The 18,353-nt window shown below is 37.2% G+C and overlaps 1 protein-coding gene across 4 annotated transcripts in view; it reads left to right on the forward strand.

Moving 5' to 3' along the window:
* LOC143228384 (synaptosomal-associated protein 25-like) overlaps positions 1-18,353 on the forward strand; it is a 157,695-nt gene that overhangs the window by 107,139 nt on the left and 32,203 nt on the right. For 2 of the 4 annotated variants that reach the window (XM_076459668.1, XM_076459655.1), the window contains one exon: positions 14,606-14,654. In XM_076459668.1, coding sequence (XP_076315783.1) covers positions 14,606-14,654 — 49 coding nt within the window. Of the gene's footprint in view, positions 1-14,605; positions 14,655-15,121; positions 15,171-18,353 lie in introns of all 4 variants that reach the window. The other 2 variants (XM_076459663.1, XM_076459651.1) reach the window with 1 other exon arrangement.

Below are 18,353 nucleotides of genomic sequence, written 5' to 3' on the forward strand. Positions count from 1 at the left end.
TAACTGAAAACATAACAAACAATGCCAGAGCTGTTACATGAGCCACTCAACAGTGTGGCGGCGATAAGAACAAGACGTTTATAACTGAAAACATAGCAATCAATGCCAGAGCTGTTACACGAGGCACTCGACAGTGTGGCGGCGATAAGAACAAGACGTTTATAACTGAAAACATAGCAAACAATGCCAGAGCTGTTACACGAGGCACTCAACAGTGTGGCGGCGTTAAGAACAAGACGTTTATAACTGAAAACATAACAAACAAAGCCAGAGCTGTTACACGACTCACTCAACCGTGTGGCGACGATAAGAACAAGACGTTTATAACTGAAAACATAACAAACAATGCCAGAGCTGTTACATGAGCCACTCGACCGTGTGGCGGCGATAAGAACAAGACGTTTATAACTGAAAACATAGCAAACAATGCCAGAGCTGTTACATGAGGCACTCAACAGTATGGCGACGATAAGAACAAGACGTTTATAACTGAAAACATAACAAACAATGCCAGAGTTGTTACATGAGCCACTCAACAGTGTGGCGACGATAAGAACAAGACGTTTATAACTAAAAACATAACAAACAAAGCCAGAGCTGTTACATGAGCCACTCAACAGTGTGGCGACGATAAGAACAAGACGTTTATAACTGAAAACATAACAAACAATGCCAGAGCTGTTACATGAGCCACTCAACAGTATGGCGACGATAAGAACAAGACATTTATAACTGAAAACATAACAAACAATGCCAGAGTTGTTACATGAGGCACTCAACAGTATGGCGACGATAAGAACAAGACGTTTATAACTGAAAACATAACAAACAATGCCAGAGCTGTTACATGAGCCACTCAACAGTGTGGCGGCGATAAGAACAAGACGTTTATAACTGAAAACATAGCAAACAATGCCAGAGCTGTTACACGAGGCATTCAACAGTGTGGCGGCGATAAGAACAAGACGTTTATAACTGAAAACATAACAAACAATGCCAGAGCTGTTACACGACTCACTCAACCGTGTGGCGACGATAAGAACAAGACGTTTATAACTGAAAACATAACAAACAAAGCCAGAGCTGTTACACGACTCACTCAACCGTGTGGCGACGATAAGAACAAGACGTTTATAACTGAAAACATAACAAACAATGCCAGAGCTGTTACATGAGCCACTCGACCGTGTGGCGGCGATAAGAACAAGACGTTTATAACTGAAAACATAGCAAACAATGCCAGAGCTGTTACATGAGGCACTCAACAGTATGGCGACGATAAGAACAAGACGTTTATAACTGAAAACATAACAAACAATGCCAGAGGTGTTACATGAGCCACTCAACAGTGTGGCGGCGATAAGAACAAGACGTTTATAACTGAAAACATAGCAAACAATGCCAGAGCTGTTACATGAGCCACTCAACAGTGTGGCGGCGATAAGAACAAGACGTTTATAACTGAAAACATAACAAACAAAGCCAGAGCTGTTACATGAGGCACTCAACAGTGTGGCGACGATAAGAACAAGACCTTTATAACTGAAAACATAACAAACAATGCCAGAGCTGTTACATGAGCCACTCAACAGTGTGGCGGCGATAAGAACAAGAAGTTTATAACTGAAAACATAACAAACAATGCCAGAGCTCTTACATGAGCCACTCAACAGTGTGGCGGCGATAAGAACAAGACGTTTATAACTGAAAACATAACAAACAATGCCAGAGCTGTTACACGAGCCACTCAACAGTGTGGCGACGATAAGAACAAGACGTTTATAACTAAAAACATAACAAACAATGCCAGAGCTGTTACATGAGCCACTCAACAGTGTGGCGACGATAAGAACAAGACGTTTATAACTGAAAACATAGCAAACAATGCCAGAGCTGTTACATGAGCCACTCAACAGTGTGGCGGCGATAAGAACAAGACGTTTATAACTGAAAACATAACAAACAATGCCAGAGCTGTTACATGAGCCACTCAACAGTGTGGCGACGATAAGAACAAGACGTTTATAACTGAAAACATAGCAAACAATGCCAGAGCTGTTACACGACTCACTCAACCGTGTGGCGACGATAAGAACAAGACGTTTATAACTGAAAACATAACAAACAAAGCCAGAGCTGTTACACGACTCACTCAACCGTGTGGCGACGATAAGAACAAGACGTTTATAACTGAAAACATAACAAACAATGCCAGAGCTGTTACATGAGCCACTCGACCGTGTGGCGGCGATAAGAACAAGACGTTTATAACTGAAAACATAGCAAACAATGCCAGAGCTGTTACATGAGGCACTCAACAGTATGGCGACGATAAGAACAAGACGTTTATAACTGAAAACATAACAAACAATGCCAGAGTTGTTACATGAGCCACTCAACAGTGTGGCGGCGATAAGAACAAGACGTTTATAACTGAAAACATAGCAAACAATGCCAGAGCTGTTACATGAGCCACTCAACAGTGTGGCGGCGATAAGAACAAGACGTTTATAACTGAAAACATAACAAACAAAGCCAGAGCTGTTACATGAGGCACTCAACAGTGTGGCGACGATAAGAACAAGACGTTTATAACTGAAAACATAACAAACAATGCCAGAGCTGTTACATGAGCCACTCAACAGTGTGGCGGCGATAAGAACAAGAAGTTTATAACTGAAAACATAACAAACAATGCCAGAGCTGTTACATGAGCCACTCAACAGTGTGGCGGCGATAAGAACAAGACGTTTATAACTGAAAACATAACAAACAATGCCAGAGCTGTTACACGAGCCACTCAACAGTGTGGCGACGATAAGAACAAGACGTTTATAACTGAAAACATAACAAACAAAGCCAGAGCTGTTACACGAGGCACTCAACCGTGTGGCGGCGATAAGAACAAGACGTTTATAACTGAAAACATAGCAAACAATGCCAGAGCTGTTACATGAGCCACTCGACCGTGTGGCGGCGATAAGAACAAGACGTTTATAACTGAAAACATAGCAAACAATGCCAGAGCTGTTACATGAGGCACTCAACAGTATGGCGACGATAAGAACAAGACGTTTATAACTGAAAACATAACAAACAATGCCAGAGTTGTTACATGAGCCACTCAACAGTGTGGCGGCGATAAGAACAAGACGTTTATAACTGAAAACATAGCAAACAATGCCAGAGCTGTTACATGAGCCACTCAACAGTGTGGCGACGATAAGAACAAGACGTTTATAACTGAAAACATAGCAAACAATGCCAGAGCTGTTACGACTCACTCAACCGTGTGGCGACGATAAGAACAAGACGTTTATAACTGAAAACATAACAAACAAAGCCAGAGCTGTTACACGACTCACTCAACCGTGTGGCGACGATAAGAACAAGACGTTTATAACTGAAAACATAGCAAACAATGCCAGAGCTGTTACATGAGCCACTCGACCGTGTGGCGGCGATAAGAACAAGACGTTTATAACTGAAAACATAGCAAACAATGCCAGAGCTGTTACATGAGGCACTCAACAGTATGGCGACGATAAGAACAAGACGTTTATAACTGAAAACATAACAAACAATGCCAGAGTTGTTACATGAGCCACTCAACAGTGTGGCGGCGATAAGAACATGACGTTTATAACTGAAAACATAACAAACAATGCCAGAGCTGTTACATGAGCCACTCAACAGTGTGGCGACGATAAGAACAAGACGTTTATAACTGAAAACATAGCAAACAATGCCAGAGCTGTTACACGACTCACTCAACCGTGTGGCGACGATAAGAACAAGACGTTTATAACTGAAAACATAACAAACAAAGCCAGAGCTGTTACACGACTCACTCAACCGTGTGGCGACGATAAGAAAAAGACGTTTATAACTGAAAACATAACAAACAATGCCAGAGCTGTTACATGAGCCACTCGACCGTGTGGCGGCGATAAGAACAAGACGTTTATAACTGAAAACATAGCAAACAATGCCAGAGCTGTTACATGAGGCACTCAACAGTATGGCGACGATAAGAACAAGACGTTTATAACTGAAAACATAACAAACAATGCCAGAGTTGTTACATGAGCCACTCAACAGTGTGGCGGCGATAAGAACAAGACGTTTATAACTGAAAACATAGCAAACAATGCCAGAGCTGTTACATGAGCCACTCAACAGTGTGGCGGCGATAAGAACAAGACGTTTATAACTGAAAACATAACAAACAAAGCCAGAGCTGTTACATGAGGCACTCAACAGTGTGGCGACGATAAGAACAAGACGTTTATAACTGAAAACATAACAAACAATGCCAGAGCTGTTACATGAGCCACTCAACAGTGTGGCGGCGATAAGAACAAGAAGTTTATAACTGAAAACATAACAAACAATGCCAGAGCTGTTACATGAGCCACTCAACAGTGTGGCGGCGATAAGAACAAGACGTTTATAACTGAAAACATAACAAACAATGCCAGAGCTGTTACACGAGCCACTCAACAGTGTGGCGACGATAAGAACAAGACGTTTATAACTGAAAACATAACAAACAAAGCCAGAGCTGTTACACGAGGCACTCAACCGTGTGGCGGCGATAAGAACAAGACGTTTATAACTGAAAACATAACAAACAATGCCAGAGCTGTTACATGAGCCACTCAACAGTGTGGCGACGATAAGAACAAGACCTTTATAACTGAAAACATAACAAACAAAGCCAGAGCTGTTACATGAGCCACTCGACCGTGTCTAAAAAGAAAAGAAAAAACAAGAATATGATCGAAAAACAAAGGCAGCTGTGAAATTACGTCACACCGTCACTTTAATATCATCGACGGCGAAGGTAAATTCCACATGTGCATTAGTTCCCAACCAGTTAATGCAGTCGCACATGTTAACACTTCCAAAAAGATTGGATTGTGCTTAATCAGTCAATAAGATACTGGCAGGTCACTGGTTGTACAGTTCCTGTCTCGTCAAGGTCTTTACTATAAAATCAACACAAGGTGGTTAGGGCGCTCGACTCGCAAACTAAAGTTTGCGGGTTTGAATCCCCGCTACCAATCATCCTCGCCCTTTCAGCTGTGGAACGTTATAATGTTACGATCAGTCCCATTATTTGTTAGCAAATGAGTAGCCCAAGGTTTGGCGGTGAGTGGTGATGACTAGTCGTCCCCTTTCCTCTAGTCTTATACTGCTAAATTAGGGACAGCTAGCGCAGATAGCCCTCATGTAGCTTCGCGCGAGATTAAAAAACAAACCTTTAGAGCTTGTACATGGTACATCTTGTAAGGAAATGTTTGAAAAGTTGCTCATTAGAACCTTTCGAAAAGTTGAATTTGGTAAATATAGACACAGAACAATCTCAGCTAATTTGTTGCATCCATATCCACTTCTACCTTATATAGCATGGCTGACCTAACCGACAGTTGCTTACAACAGTTCGATACATAAAGTCTTCAAATACTTCTCGTTCGTTAACTGTTAAACAGGTTTAGAATAGAATAAAATTCTGTGTCTACAAAAATTACGCCTTCCTAAAGTGCTGAAAGATTTACTAAAATATACTTATTTTCCATCGTACCACAATAGGCAATGAGAAAAAACAACAATATTTTATGAAGAGTTAACGTTATCCATGAAAATAATACATTTTGGTGAACGAACTAGGAGTCCTCCTAGTTTACGGAGTTACACAGTTTGAATCCGAGGTCCGATTCCCCACGATGGACGTGAAATGTGGCCCAGTGTGGCTCTAAAACAAACAAACAAACAAACAATGTTAACATTGTAGACGTAGATCGAAAAGAATGTCCAAAAGATATATGTGAAGACTAAACTTATTTTTTAATTTGATTTCTACGAATTATTTTACCACAGTAGTCCAATAGTTTGTAGTGTTATGATATCAGTATTGGTCAAGAAACCTTGTAAAGTACTGGTATTGTAAAACATTTAGAAATATTGTTTTCCCTTCGAAAATATCAATGCTCGTACTCTTTGTTTTCCCTGTTTGAAGATATAGGTTTAAAATTTATATTCCCACAGAAGTTTAATACTTGTCTTCATTTATTTATTTTTTATATTTTGTATGGTTTTATGTAACCTGAATAATTCAGCCATTATATTCTGCGGCTCTCCGATCGCTATATTAAACGCCTGTATGCACCCAGTGTGAAAACGCATCAAAGCGGATCTAATAACTTCTGAGCATTGTGGCCTAAATATCGAGAAAATGAGCGTGAATTTTCGTGTTTTCGTACCTTGTTAGTGAGACAATGAAAGTAACTTTGCTGCCTGAAATAATATGATAACCATTGTCTGCTTCTCTTAGAAATTAAACTTCTATTTTCTTTCCATAAATTGAATAGATTTGTCAATATCTATTTTGTAAACAATAATACCGGAATTGAGACCATATTTGGCGAAATCCAAAAATTCAAGGGATTTAATTGGTGATGTGCAACACAGAACAGTTGGTGTTATTTGATTTTATTTTTTTTATTATTGTTATTAGGAGAGTTAAAGACTCGATAGTTGTGGGATAGAGGGCGCTAAATTATTCAATTTAGGTTGTTCGATGCGACCGATATTGTCTTGAACGTTACACTGTCATTTTGCAGCGTGTAATCCTTATTGATTTTGATGGTGCTAGCACCGTTTTCTCCAGTACAAGTAATTATGAAATCACAGTAATTGGCCAGTTGTCAAAGGTTTCAAATTTAGTGTTTAGTGCTAAAATAATGACGTTGAAATGTGTTATTGTGTTGCTTCCTCAGTCGAAGTTTAAAATCATCTGTTGAATCTCTTATGATTTTTAGAATCTGTGTGTGTGTTTTCTTATATGCAAAAACCACATCGGGCTGGCTACCTGCTGGACCCACTGAGGGAAATCGAACCCCTGATTTTAGCGTTGTAAATCCGAAGACATACCGCTGTACTACCGGGAGTCTAATAAAATGCCACGCTCTTCATAAAATAAGGTGGTTAAATAGTCATGTTAAAATTCTTAGATCCAGTAATAAAATATTTTAGCCAGCAGACGCAACTTGGCAATGCAAACCTTTGACCGCAATTCAAGTTTAATCAGGGCCAAAACTCAATATATTACTTTGAAAATGCCTCCACTGTTATAATGAGGTTATTTTTTTATTATTGTAACATAATATTGTAATTGTGTAATACGTAGGCCTACAATCTTGAGTGTGTTTGGAAGGGGGTGTTTTTACGTGAGGCTTTTACTTTAAATATTTGTTATAATAACAATCAGTAGACTGAGTGCATGGTGATGTAACTTTTAAGATTCTTATTACAAATTTAATCCATTAGACTTGAATAACCCATGAAATTTAGATTTAGTTTTACATTACATGCACGTTGTTATTTATCTTATGATTATTATACCGGTGCAATTAATGCATTAAACCCTTGTTTAATTAGTATTTAACAACTTGTTTGCAGATTACTTATCTTTATTGCACAGTTTAAATTTATAAAGTTTAACTTTTTCTGCAGGGATTAATGCAAATGAAAACGGAATGTTATTATATAATGGATTTATAGCCGCCATTTTCGCAAGAAGAGAGCTTGTTAATTGACTAACGTTGTTTTATCAGTTTTAAAACATCCTGTTTATCATTTCGCTTTTCCAGCTATTTATGAAACTATTTCTCTATGAAACAAGAGGGAATTCTCAATAGCCGCGGCTTGTGAAATTCTTTTAGGCAGGATTAGAATAAGTTAACATTACCTTTTATTTTCTTTCCTCTTCATTTAGCTATATTTTCATCCACCAGCAATACCGCGTGCACCCGATTCGATTTTATTACTCATCAGGATCTCTACTAGCCTACCTTCAAATTGAAAATATTCTAGGTACTATAACAACAAATTAATCTACGAGACCTTGGGCGTGGTCAAATACAACAATCAAAAGGGTTTAATCTTCTGTGCCTTTGAGTCGAAACCTGATCACAAGTTGATCAAGTGATGATAGAGCTTTGAGCTAAATGTTTTATACTTTAAAAAAACAACTCAGGGCTGTTTTATGAACCGATATGGCGCGGCTAAAAACACACAAATAAAGTACACGTTCAGCGTACTTGTCACAATGTAACATAGCAACAAGTTGAAAAACTGACTCAGTTTGAGTAAATCTTTCATAATAATTGGATCGATGGAAATGTCAGATGTTGAAAACGTTAGGATCCACAACTGTTTTTTTTGTGTATGTGTCTTTTACGTAATTTGTTTTTTGACAAGTTCAATCTTTTAGTAGTTTCGTGACATATTCGCGCTTTTTCTTGTTGGGTAAAAGAAAAAAGAATGTTTGGTTTGAATTTCGCACAAAGCTACTCGAGGGCTATCTGCGCTAGCCGTCCCTAATTTAGCAGTGTAAGACTAGAAGGAAGGCAGCTAATCATCACCATCCACCGCCAACTCTTGGGCTACTCTTTTACCAACGAATAGTGGGATCGACCGTCACATTATAACGCCCCCACGGCTGAAAGGGCGAGCATGTTTGGCGCGGCAGGGATGCGAATCCGCGACCCTCAGATTACGAGTCGCACGCCTTAACACGCTTGGCCATGCCGGGCCAAGAAAAAAGAAAGTTGGATAAAGAGACAACTGATAAGATATTTATTCTGTCAGCAATACACACTTGAAGCATTGTTTTAAGTAATGTGCAAATATCTATTATTGATCTTTTTGAGATTCCTTTGTTTAAAACAGGAAAAAAAATCTGCGCATTATCTTTTATTAATTCTGCAAAGCCATAGCTTCTAACATGTTTGGTTCAGTATACACGAGGTCATTATACTTAAACTACTGTATACATAATAATGGTACTTAAGTTAACACACACAAAATAATGGTGCATAAACAAGTACGCGTAATGTTACATAAGCAAGCGCACATTGAGTAATGATACATAAACTTGCATATAGAAAGTAACTGGTGCTTAAACCCGAAAATACAGGGTCATAATATTTCAGCTTTCACATATATGGTCTTTGTGTTTAAACTGTTATACACACAAATGATACTTAACCTTACATATACAAATTCATGGCTCGGGGAAACCCGTGCTTTGCGCATGATATATTCATTTTCTGAGTATACCCACCAAGCATGTCTAGTTTGATTGATTGATTGATTGATTGATTTAGTGTTTTATGGCACAAAGCAGCGAGGCTATCTGCGCCAGACATTCGGTAAAAAATGTAAAAAAATAAATAAATAAATAAATGTAGTAATAGACATAAATGGAACTGAAGGTAAAACAAAAAAGTATAAAACCAATGTTGACACCTAGTCTACAATGTTAAGATAAAAGGTAGAGTATAAGAAGTTGTAAGGTATTTACTCTAGCAAAAAAGGTAATGATCATAACCCGCCAGGAAGATTAACAGGTAAGTTCAAGAACCACCGTCAATCACCTGAAGTTGGCCTTTCCAGTCCTGGTTCTGGGTTATGTGTCATAGCAGCTGTTATCAAAATGTAAAAGAAAGTAAAAGTTTTAAAAGACACTCCGCAAAATCGTAATAATGAGTATCCAAATGTCCAGTAAAAGGATAAAGTCAAGTAAATGGAGTAAAATTTGTAGAAGTAATTGAAGATAAAAGCAAAACGGCAATTAAGACAGAAAATGGCGTAAAAACCAATGTTGACATCCAGTCAACAAAGTTGTAAAGAACTACCTGTAGCAGAATGGTAATGATCATAACCCGCCAGGAAGACTAACAGGTAAGTATAAAAACCGTCAGTCACCTGAAGTTGGTTTTTCCAGTCCTGTTTCCGGGTTATGAGTCAATATGGCCAGTACTAAAAAGTTAATTAGTAAAAGTGTGAAATGATATGCAGTAAAAGTATAATAACAACTCGCCAGGATGACTAACGAGTAGTTCAAACGGATAGTTCAAACAGGAGCGTTAGTCACCTGAAGTTGGCCTTTCCAGTCCTGGTGTCGAGTTATTTAATGTTCTGGCCATTGTCCAATGTCAAATTGAATGACAGAGATTAAAACTGTAAAAGGAACCACAATTAAAAGGTGTAATGAATAAACATGCAACACTTAAATGAGATTAAAAGGTTAATGGCCATTAAAAAATTAAAACATTATCAAGGTGGACAGAGTCACCATCACCAATAACTCTGTCCAATGTTACAGATTGACCCTGGGAAAAAATATGTTTAAAATATTGCCGTCGTTGAGAATTGTAACGATGGCAAGAAAGTAAAACGTGGCTGATAGTGATTTGAGTGTTACACAAACTACACATTGGTGCATCAGTTCCAGATAAAAGAAAATGATGAGTTAAAAACTGTGACCAATGCGTAGCCTAGTGAGAACAACTTCCTCCTTCCGAACTTTACGGAAGCTAGATGGCCAAAGTCCAATTTTGGGTTTGATTTGAAAAGTTTGTTGTCACGTTGCTCACTCCAAGTGGACTGCCAGCTGGCACGGAGCCGACCCTTGAAGATAACACCATAGTCCATGTACGGAATAGGCATAGGAGTGATGGTGCTGAAGCAGACATATTTAGCTGCCATGTCTGCAAGCTCGTTCCCGCGAATACCAACATGGCCTGGTATCCAGAAAAACTGGATTGAAGTAGCTGCTAATGAGAAACGGGCCAGTCGGTTACGAATATCAGCGAGAATATGATGTGAGCCAACGTGTAGCGATTCCAAGGCAAGTATAGAACTAAGCGAATCAGTATAAATAGTGCAGTTGGAGTACTGCTCAGCTGCAATATGATCCAGGGCAAGAGATATGGCATACAGTTCAGCAGTGAACACAGAAGCTGTAGAAGGGATTCTGCGTGCAACTACTGACCCATAGCAAACCATAGCAGAGCCCACTGAATTACCTGATTTGGAACCATCTGTATAAATAGGAACTGAATGATTGTTTGAAAGATATTCATTGAATAAAAGACGGTACTTCCAGTCTGGAGTATCTGCCTTTCTAGGTGACTGAAAGAAAGGTCACATTTGGGGGCTGTAATAAGCCATGGTGGGGTGGGCCGACCTGTGGAACATGCAATGTTATCCAAGGACAGACCCAATTCATCCAATTGCTTCCGGATGCGAAGGCCAAACGGAGCAATGACAGATCGTCTGTTCTGAAAAAGTACTGCCCACCGAGGAAGGAAAACACATTTCCAGGTGGGATGCTTTGGTAAGGAATGAAGTTTCGAAGTATATTGTAAAGATAGTTGCAAACGGCGAAGGTGTAGAGAAGGTTCATGAGATTCAATGTATATACTTTGAACTGGAGAGGTACGGAAAGCCCCAGTGCAGAGTCGAAGTCCTTGGTGATGAACGGGGTCCAGCATCTTTAAGGCCGAGGGTCTGGCAGAGCCATAGACCATTGATCCATAATCGAGTTTCGATCTAATAAGAGCACGATATACCTTTAACATTGAACAGCGATCTGCCCCCCAACTGGTAGAAGAGAGAACACGGAGGATGTTCAGTGCTCTTGTGCATTTGACCCGAAGCTGCTTTAAGTGTGGTATAAAGGTCAGTTTACGATCAAAGATAAGCCCCAAGAACTTGGTCTCCGGGACAACTGGCAGCAAAACTCCACCGATATGAAGTTCAGGATCAGGGTGAATACCCCGTCGACGGCAAAAGTGCATGCATACAGTTTTGGAGAGAGAGAAATTAAAGCCGTTCGCCATAGTCCACTTCCGTACACAATTGAGGGCGGTTTGTAGTTGCCGCTCAATATATCTCATGTTTGACGACTGACATGAGATGTGAAAGTCATCGACATACAGCCCATTCGCAACAGTAAGAGGGAGTTGTTCAGTGATGGCATTTATCTTTATACTGAAGAGTGTAACACTCAATACACAGCCTTGAGGGACTCCAAGTTCCTGTACAAAAGAACGGGAAAGTGTCGAACCCACACGAACCTGGAATCTCCTGTCCATTAAAAATTTTTAATAAACATGGGTAGATGGCCACGTAACCCATATGTATGGAGGTCTCGCAAAACGCCATACCTCCATGTTGTGTCGTAAGCCTTCTCTATGTCAAAGAATATTGATACAAGATGTTGGCGGTTGAGAAAGGCTTCTCTGATAGATGTTTCAAGACGAATTAGGTGGTCTGTGGTGGAGTGCTGTCGACGGAACCCACACTGGGTGGGCGAGAGGAGGTTGTTTGATTCAAGGAACCAAACAAGACGAGCATTAACCATCCTTTCTAATGTCTTACAGAGACAGCTCGTCAAAGCAATTGGACGGTAGTTTGAAGGAATCTTGGGATCTTTCCCTGGCTTAGAGAAAGGTAAAATAATAGCCTGGCGCCAAGCATCAGGAAAAACATTCTTCTGCCAGATCCGGTTGAAAACAATCAGAAGGACATTAAGAGAAGCAGGAGATAAATGGTGCAGCATGTCATAATGAATATCATCAGGTCCAACAGACGTACTGGCAGACCGATGAAGGGCCATTTTTAGTTCCACCAGGGTAAAAGGAAGCATGTCTAGTACAAAAGACACTTTGAAATGATTATACCCAACAAGCATGTCTAGTACAAAAGACACTTTGAAATGATTATACCCACCAAGCATGTTTAGTACAAAAGACACTTTGAAATGATTATATCCACCAAGCATGTATAGTACAAAAGACACTTTGAAATGATTATACCCACCAAGCATGTCTAGTACAAAAGACACTTTGAAATGATTATACCCACCATGCATGTCTAGTACAAAAGACACTTTGAAATGATTATACCCACCAAGTATGTCTGATACAAAAGACACTTTGAAATGATTATACCCACCAAGCATGTCTAATACAAAAGACACTTTGAAATGATTATACCCACCAAGCATGTCTAGTACAAAGACACTTTGAAATGATTATACCCACCAAACATGTCTAATACAAAAGACACTTTGAAATGATTATACCCACCAAGCATGTGTAATGCAAAGACACTTTGAAATGATTATACCCACCAAGCATGTCTGGTACAAAAGACACTTTGAAATGATTATACCCACCAAGCATGTCTAGTACAAAAGACACTTTGAAGTGATTATACCCACCAAGCATATCTAGTACAAAAGACACTTTGAAATGATTATACCCACCAAGCATGTGTAATGCAAAAGACACTTTGAAATGATTATACCCACCAAGCATGTCTGGTACAAAAGACACTTTGAAATGATTATACCCACCAAGCATGTCTAATACAAAAGACACTTTGAAATGATTATACCCACCAAGCATGTGTAATGCAAAAGACACTTTGAAATGATTATACCCACCAAGCATGTCTGGTACAAAAGACACTTTGAAATGATTATACCCACCAAGCATGTCTAGTACAAAAAACACTTTGAAATGATTATACCCACCAAGCATATCTAGTACAAAAGACACTTTGAAATGATTATACCTACCAAGCATATCTAGTACAAAAGACACTTTGAAATGATTATACCCACCAAGCATGTCTAGTACAAAAGACACTTTGAAATGATGAACCGATCCACTTATCTAGTAAGAGACATCAGATCAAACAACACATGACACAGAACCGTAACACATAAACACTGCTGTCTGAAATGGAGTTCTGAAGTTTCCCAAATATCTTTCATTTTACAATACATGGTACCGTACGATGGCGTTATATGTTCTGCCCTTCTCCTAATTTCATTTCTTGCATAGTTTAATTAAGTTTAAAAAGCTTCTCACGCTCGCACACGCATTACTATTCTAGTTGTACAGATATTTAAACCTGCTATTGCGCTATTTTTATTGGTGTTGTTTATAGAATTTAACATGATGATACCTGAAATAATTTTATTTCTATTTGAATAAGTTCACAGTTTAAAGGAATGGTAGAACTTGATTAAGTTTAAAGAAATTTATCTAAACGCCTTGTACTTCTTTTGAGGGCCCGGCATGGCCAAGCGTGTTAAGGCGTGCGACTCGTCATATGAGGGTCGCGGGTTCGCATCCCCGTCACGCCAAACATGCTCGCCCTTTCAGCCGTGGGGGCGTTATAATGTCACGGGAAATCCCACTGTTCGGTGCTAAAAGAGTAGCCCAAGAGTTGACAGTGGGTGGTGATGACTAACTGCCTTCCCTCTAGTCTTGCACTGCTAAATTAGGGATGGCTAGCGTAGATAGCCCTCGAGTAGCTTTGTGCGAAATTCAAAAACAAACAATTTCTTTTGAGCTGAAGCTACAGTATATGAACCATATAAGAATGCAATGATGTCTGTAAATTTTAAACGAAAAGAAAGAGATAAAAATAGAAAATATTGATTTAACGAAAGGTAGAATTAAATTCAAAGAATCATAATGTAATCATATTAATAAAAAACCCAATAAACGAATTACTTTCGAATTTGCATCTTATGTTCTTTGTGCTGTTTTACAGTTCTTTCAGGTTTGTAAAGTTTTGTTTGTTTTTATCGATTGTTGAAGTGTAAAAAAGTAATTCTAAATCAGTTTGAAATATTTTATTTGTGTATTCAAGGTTTTATGATTATTGTTTTTTCATGATATTTTTTTATATAATATTATTCACTAGTTTACAGTTGTTTTAATGTACACTTTAGAGCAAGGACGCAGGCATTCGCACCTTGGTGGCGTTGGATGAGCAAGGAGGTAAGCGCCATCTGCCGATGAACACAAGTGATGATTATGTGTGTCAACGAACCCTTTTTTTCACTTTTTTTTTTTCCTATTAATTCTTCTTTACGTAGCTGGATTGCTTCTTTTGCTTATCCTCACAGTGTCTGTCCATTTTAACTCTTTCCCTGTCTCTTCTTTCTCTAGCTGCCTTGAAAGTTGCAGGATCTTCGCGACTGAGCACGTCCTTTCACAATTTTATCTTTCAGTATTTTTTTCCCTGCAGAACGACGCAAGCGCGGAAAATATGAGGTTCTTATAAACTTTGAAATATATTTCTTCACTTCTGGATATCTGTTTTGTCTGTTGCCTGATATACGAAAGCTTTACTGTCTTTTGTCATATTATAAAATTGCATTTGGAATATTTTCTGTGGCAGAAGCCGTTTGCTTGCCCTGACATGAACTGTTTTTTTTTTTCTTACCTATCACTTCTATCATTAGAGTAAAGAAGCAGGGATTCGAACCCTCGTGGCCCTCGATGACCAGGGAGGTAAGACAAACCCCCTACATTATAAGTTTTGAGTGTATGTTATTTGAAGTGACGTCTATGAAGAATCGTCATTGAGATAGACAAAAATCAGTTATTTGTTTGTGTTTAATTTATTTAAAGTGCCAATATTAGGTTTTGAAAGATATTCATTTTAAATTTTGTTGTGGATCGTAAAATATATTAATTATTCAAGAGCGATACTAATTATCTATGTACGTATGTGTATATATACCACACTGTTTAATCCCGTGTATACGTTTCGATGGCATTTGTATTAATGTACGTTGATAATAATAATGTTTGATTACATTTTGAATACAGTAAGATCGTAAAATACACACTTTGTTGTAAGTGTGTAGTGGATTTTGTTGCGAGTTTGATTGTGTATACAAACTTACTCAAGATTTAGTTTCTTTACGTTAATTAGTTTAACTTGATCTGAACCTTCTTTTCGTTTGGTCTTCCATTAAACTTCCCTCAAACCTATGCTTAAGAAAAAACCCAATATCATATTAACTTTCTATTTTGTAGAGATAGAGAAAAATAAGATTATAAAGTGCTGTTTTCTGTTAAGTCGTCGTGACACTTTGCATCGACGTATAAATACATATCAATTAAATATTACACGTAATCAATTTCAATTTTAAAATTCTGAGTTCCACCTTAAGTTATAAGAGATTGTAACGATTGTACGATGAAAACTGTTTGTTTAAATTTGCGTATGAAATAAGTAAAGGCTAGCTTTATGAGAAATTTCAATTAGTGTTGGTTGAACCAGTTTTATATTTAACGTTTAATTTTTTCGAAATTATATTTGAAGGATAATTTTTTAAACATTTCAAAGTAATGAACCTCATGTTCCCTTATGTTTAGAAATATCTGTAATAGTATTATAAGCAACTGAACCAAATTGAGATTTTGAAATGTTCCTTGTATCTCCTATCAGTTCCACTTTATAATGTTGTAGTTGATTATATTTTAAATTGTTAAACTATATAATACCACAGATATTGTATAAAACCACGTTGAACTAAATAAGTGGATAAATGATACTTAAGACTTATTTTTATTTATCAAACAAGTGTTTCAGTGAGACGGATTGAGGACAATGTGTGTCCTCCATGATCACTGACTCTCGTTTGAAACAAACTAACTTTTGATGTTGCGTTTGGCGTTACTTTGAAAAAACACAAGAGGCATACTATATGAACAGTTATAACCACAAGACTTTACTGCTATATTCAAATTAAATCGACACCAAAATTTCTCTAATTTCTATAAATATTTAAGAAGGTTTTTTTTGAACGATGTTTCAATTGTAGGCAATTGCTCTAAATATTTCTTGACATGAACTGAATTCTCGTATTTTGGTTTTGTGTTCAGACAAAAAAAAATTTGTAGAACTATCTTTTGTATTATATAAGACTTTTTGAAAAATTTTAATCTCTTGTATTCAACTGAAAAAATATGTTTGACAGTTGTTTATAGAAAATGGAACCATTTTTTTCTAATTATACGCCAGTTTTTTGCAACAAAGTGTAATTTCTTATCTTGAAAAATACAAGCTATAATAACCAAATTACCCTCCTAATTAGATTCTTACTTGGAAACAAACACCGTTTTCAAGTAATTTTCCTGACATAAATTGTGTTCTTACTTTGAAACAAACAAACCTAAAATTGAAAACAAACAAACTTTTAAGATGTCTTCAAAAATAATAAAGAATATAAAAAGTGAACTATATAAAAATATTTGGGTAAGATATTGTTTACAAAACCTGGTGAAACATGGCCCCTATCCCAAGTTAAACACGATGTTCATTGTCAGTTTTAAACAACGACTGTTGTTGTATATCCGTCTTCACTAGTGTATTTTTACGCTAACAATTACATGATTCTGTTTGTTGGTAAGCTCAAAGCTCCACTGTTGGGTGTCTGTGTACGCATTCTATCCACCACATGTATCGAAATTCTATATACTAATAATAAATAAATATTTATTGTACATATTTATTTAAATTAAGCCTACCTTAAAATTCTAAGAAATAAAAAAAAATATATTAACATCTTACTTTTCCTCGTTCCATCAAAAATGATGGTTTTAACTTTCGGAAGGACCTGACGATAAGTTACTAGCAGAATAACGTCACGTAAGTCTACTTTGCGATGTGCTTTCATAAAAGTTTCCACAAATTGTATAAATATTCCAGTAAGATAAATGCTGTATATAATCCCAGGTTTTGATGTGTTTTAAAAAATAAACTCCTCTATAATCCCTCCCGCCATTAACAAATAATAATCTTAAATCCCTTTAGGATTTAGTTGGCAAATTGAACTTTGATAATTCACCTAAGAAGTATCTTAGCTTCAGGAAATTAGATTACACCCATATATCATTTTAAATAAATTGTTAGTTTACCCTTTAATATATTGTAGTTTTCAAAATATTTTTACGATGAAGAAATTCAGGTGTGTGTTTTTTTTATCGTATTAAAATCATTTTCCACCAGAGTTCTTGACATGTACCACATTTTTATAGATTTATTGAAGAATATTTAATGTTAAATTTAGTTTGAAACAAACCTGATAAGGATATCATACTGACGTTGTAATTTATCTGCACGTCTTTGTATGGGTTTAATGCTCAAATTCATTACCATATTCCAAACAGTTCTAACATAGAAAAATATACACTTGGTAAATGAATTGGAAACAGATGAAACCATACTTTTGTTAAAATAAAATTCAAATTACCAGTCACGTAATTTACAGATATATATACAGTATTTTCATACGGATTATTTCTCTACTTATTCCTTAAAACTTTATTGTCTGTCTGTCTGTCTGTATAAAATCATAAAATGGATTAACAAGAACACAGTTTTCTTGTCCAGTTTTGAACAGTTCTTAAACTGATTTAATGTCATCTTTAAAATAAAGATGCATCAGGTAAGTATGATATCAAACCCTTTGATTTAAATGTCATTAAACTTTAGTCAGCTAAATATTCTAAGATGTCAGTTGAGGGACCCGTGTCTTAAAAATTTTTAGTTAGTTTGTGATTTCACTGTCGTTAGGGGGCTCAGCCTGGTAGATAGCATAGTGCTTTTATTGTACCTGTTAAGTAAAAAAGAATGCTATTTTTAATATTTTAAGCTAGTATATGCGTTTCTAATGTTCCTAA

Source organism: Tachypleus tridentatus, chromosome 1 (assembly GCF_004210375.1).
Source record: "Tachypleus tridentatus isolate NWPU-2018 chromosome 1, ASM421037v1, whole genome shotgun sequence".
Classification (NCBI taxonomy): Eukaryota; Metazoa; Arthropoda; class Merostomata; order Xiphosura; family Limulidae; genus Tachypleus; species Tachypleus tridentatus.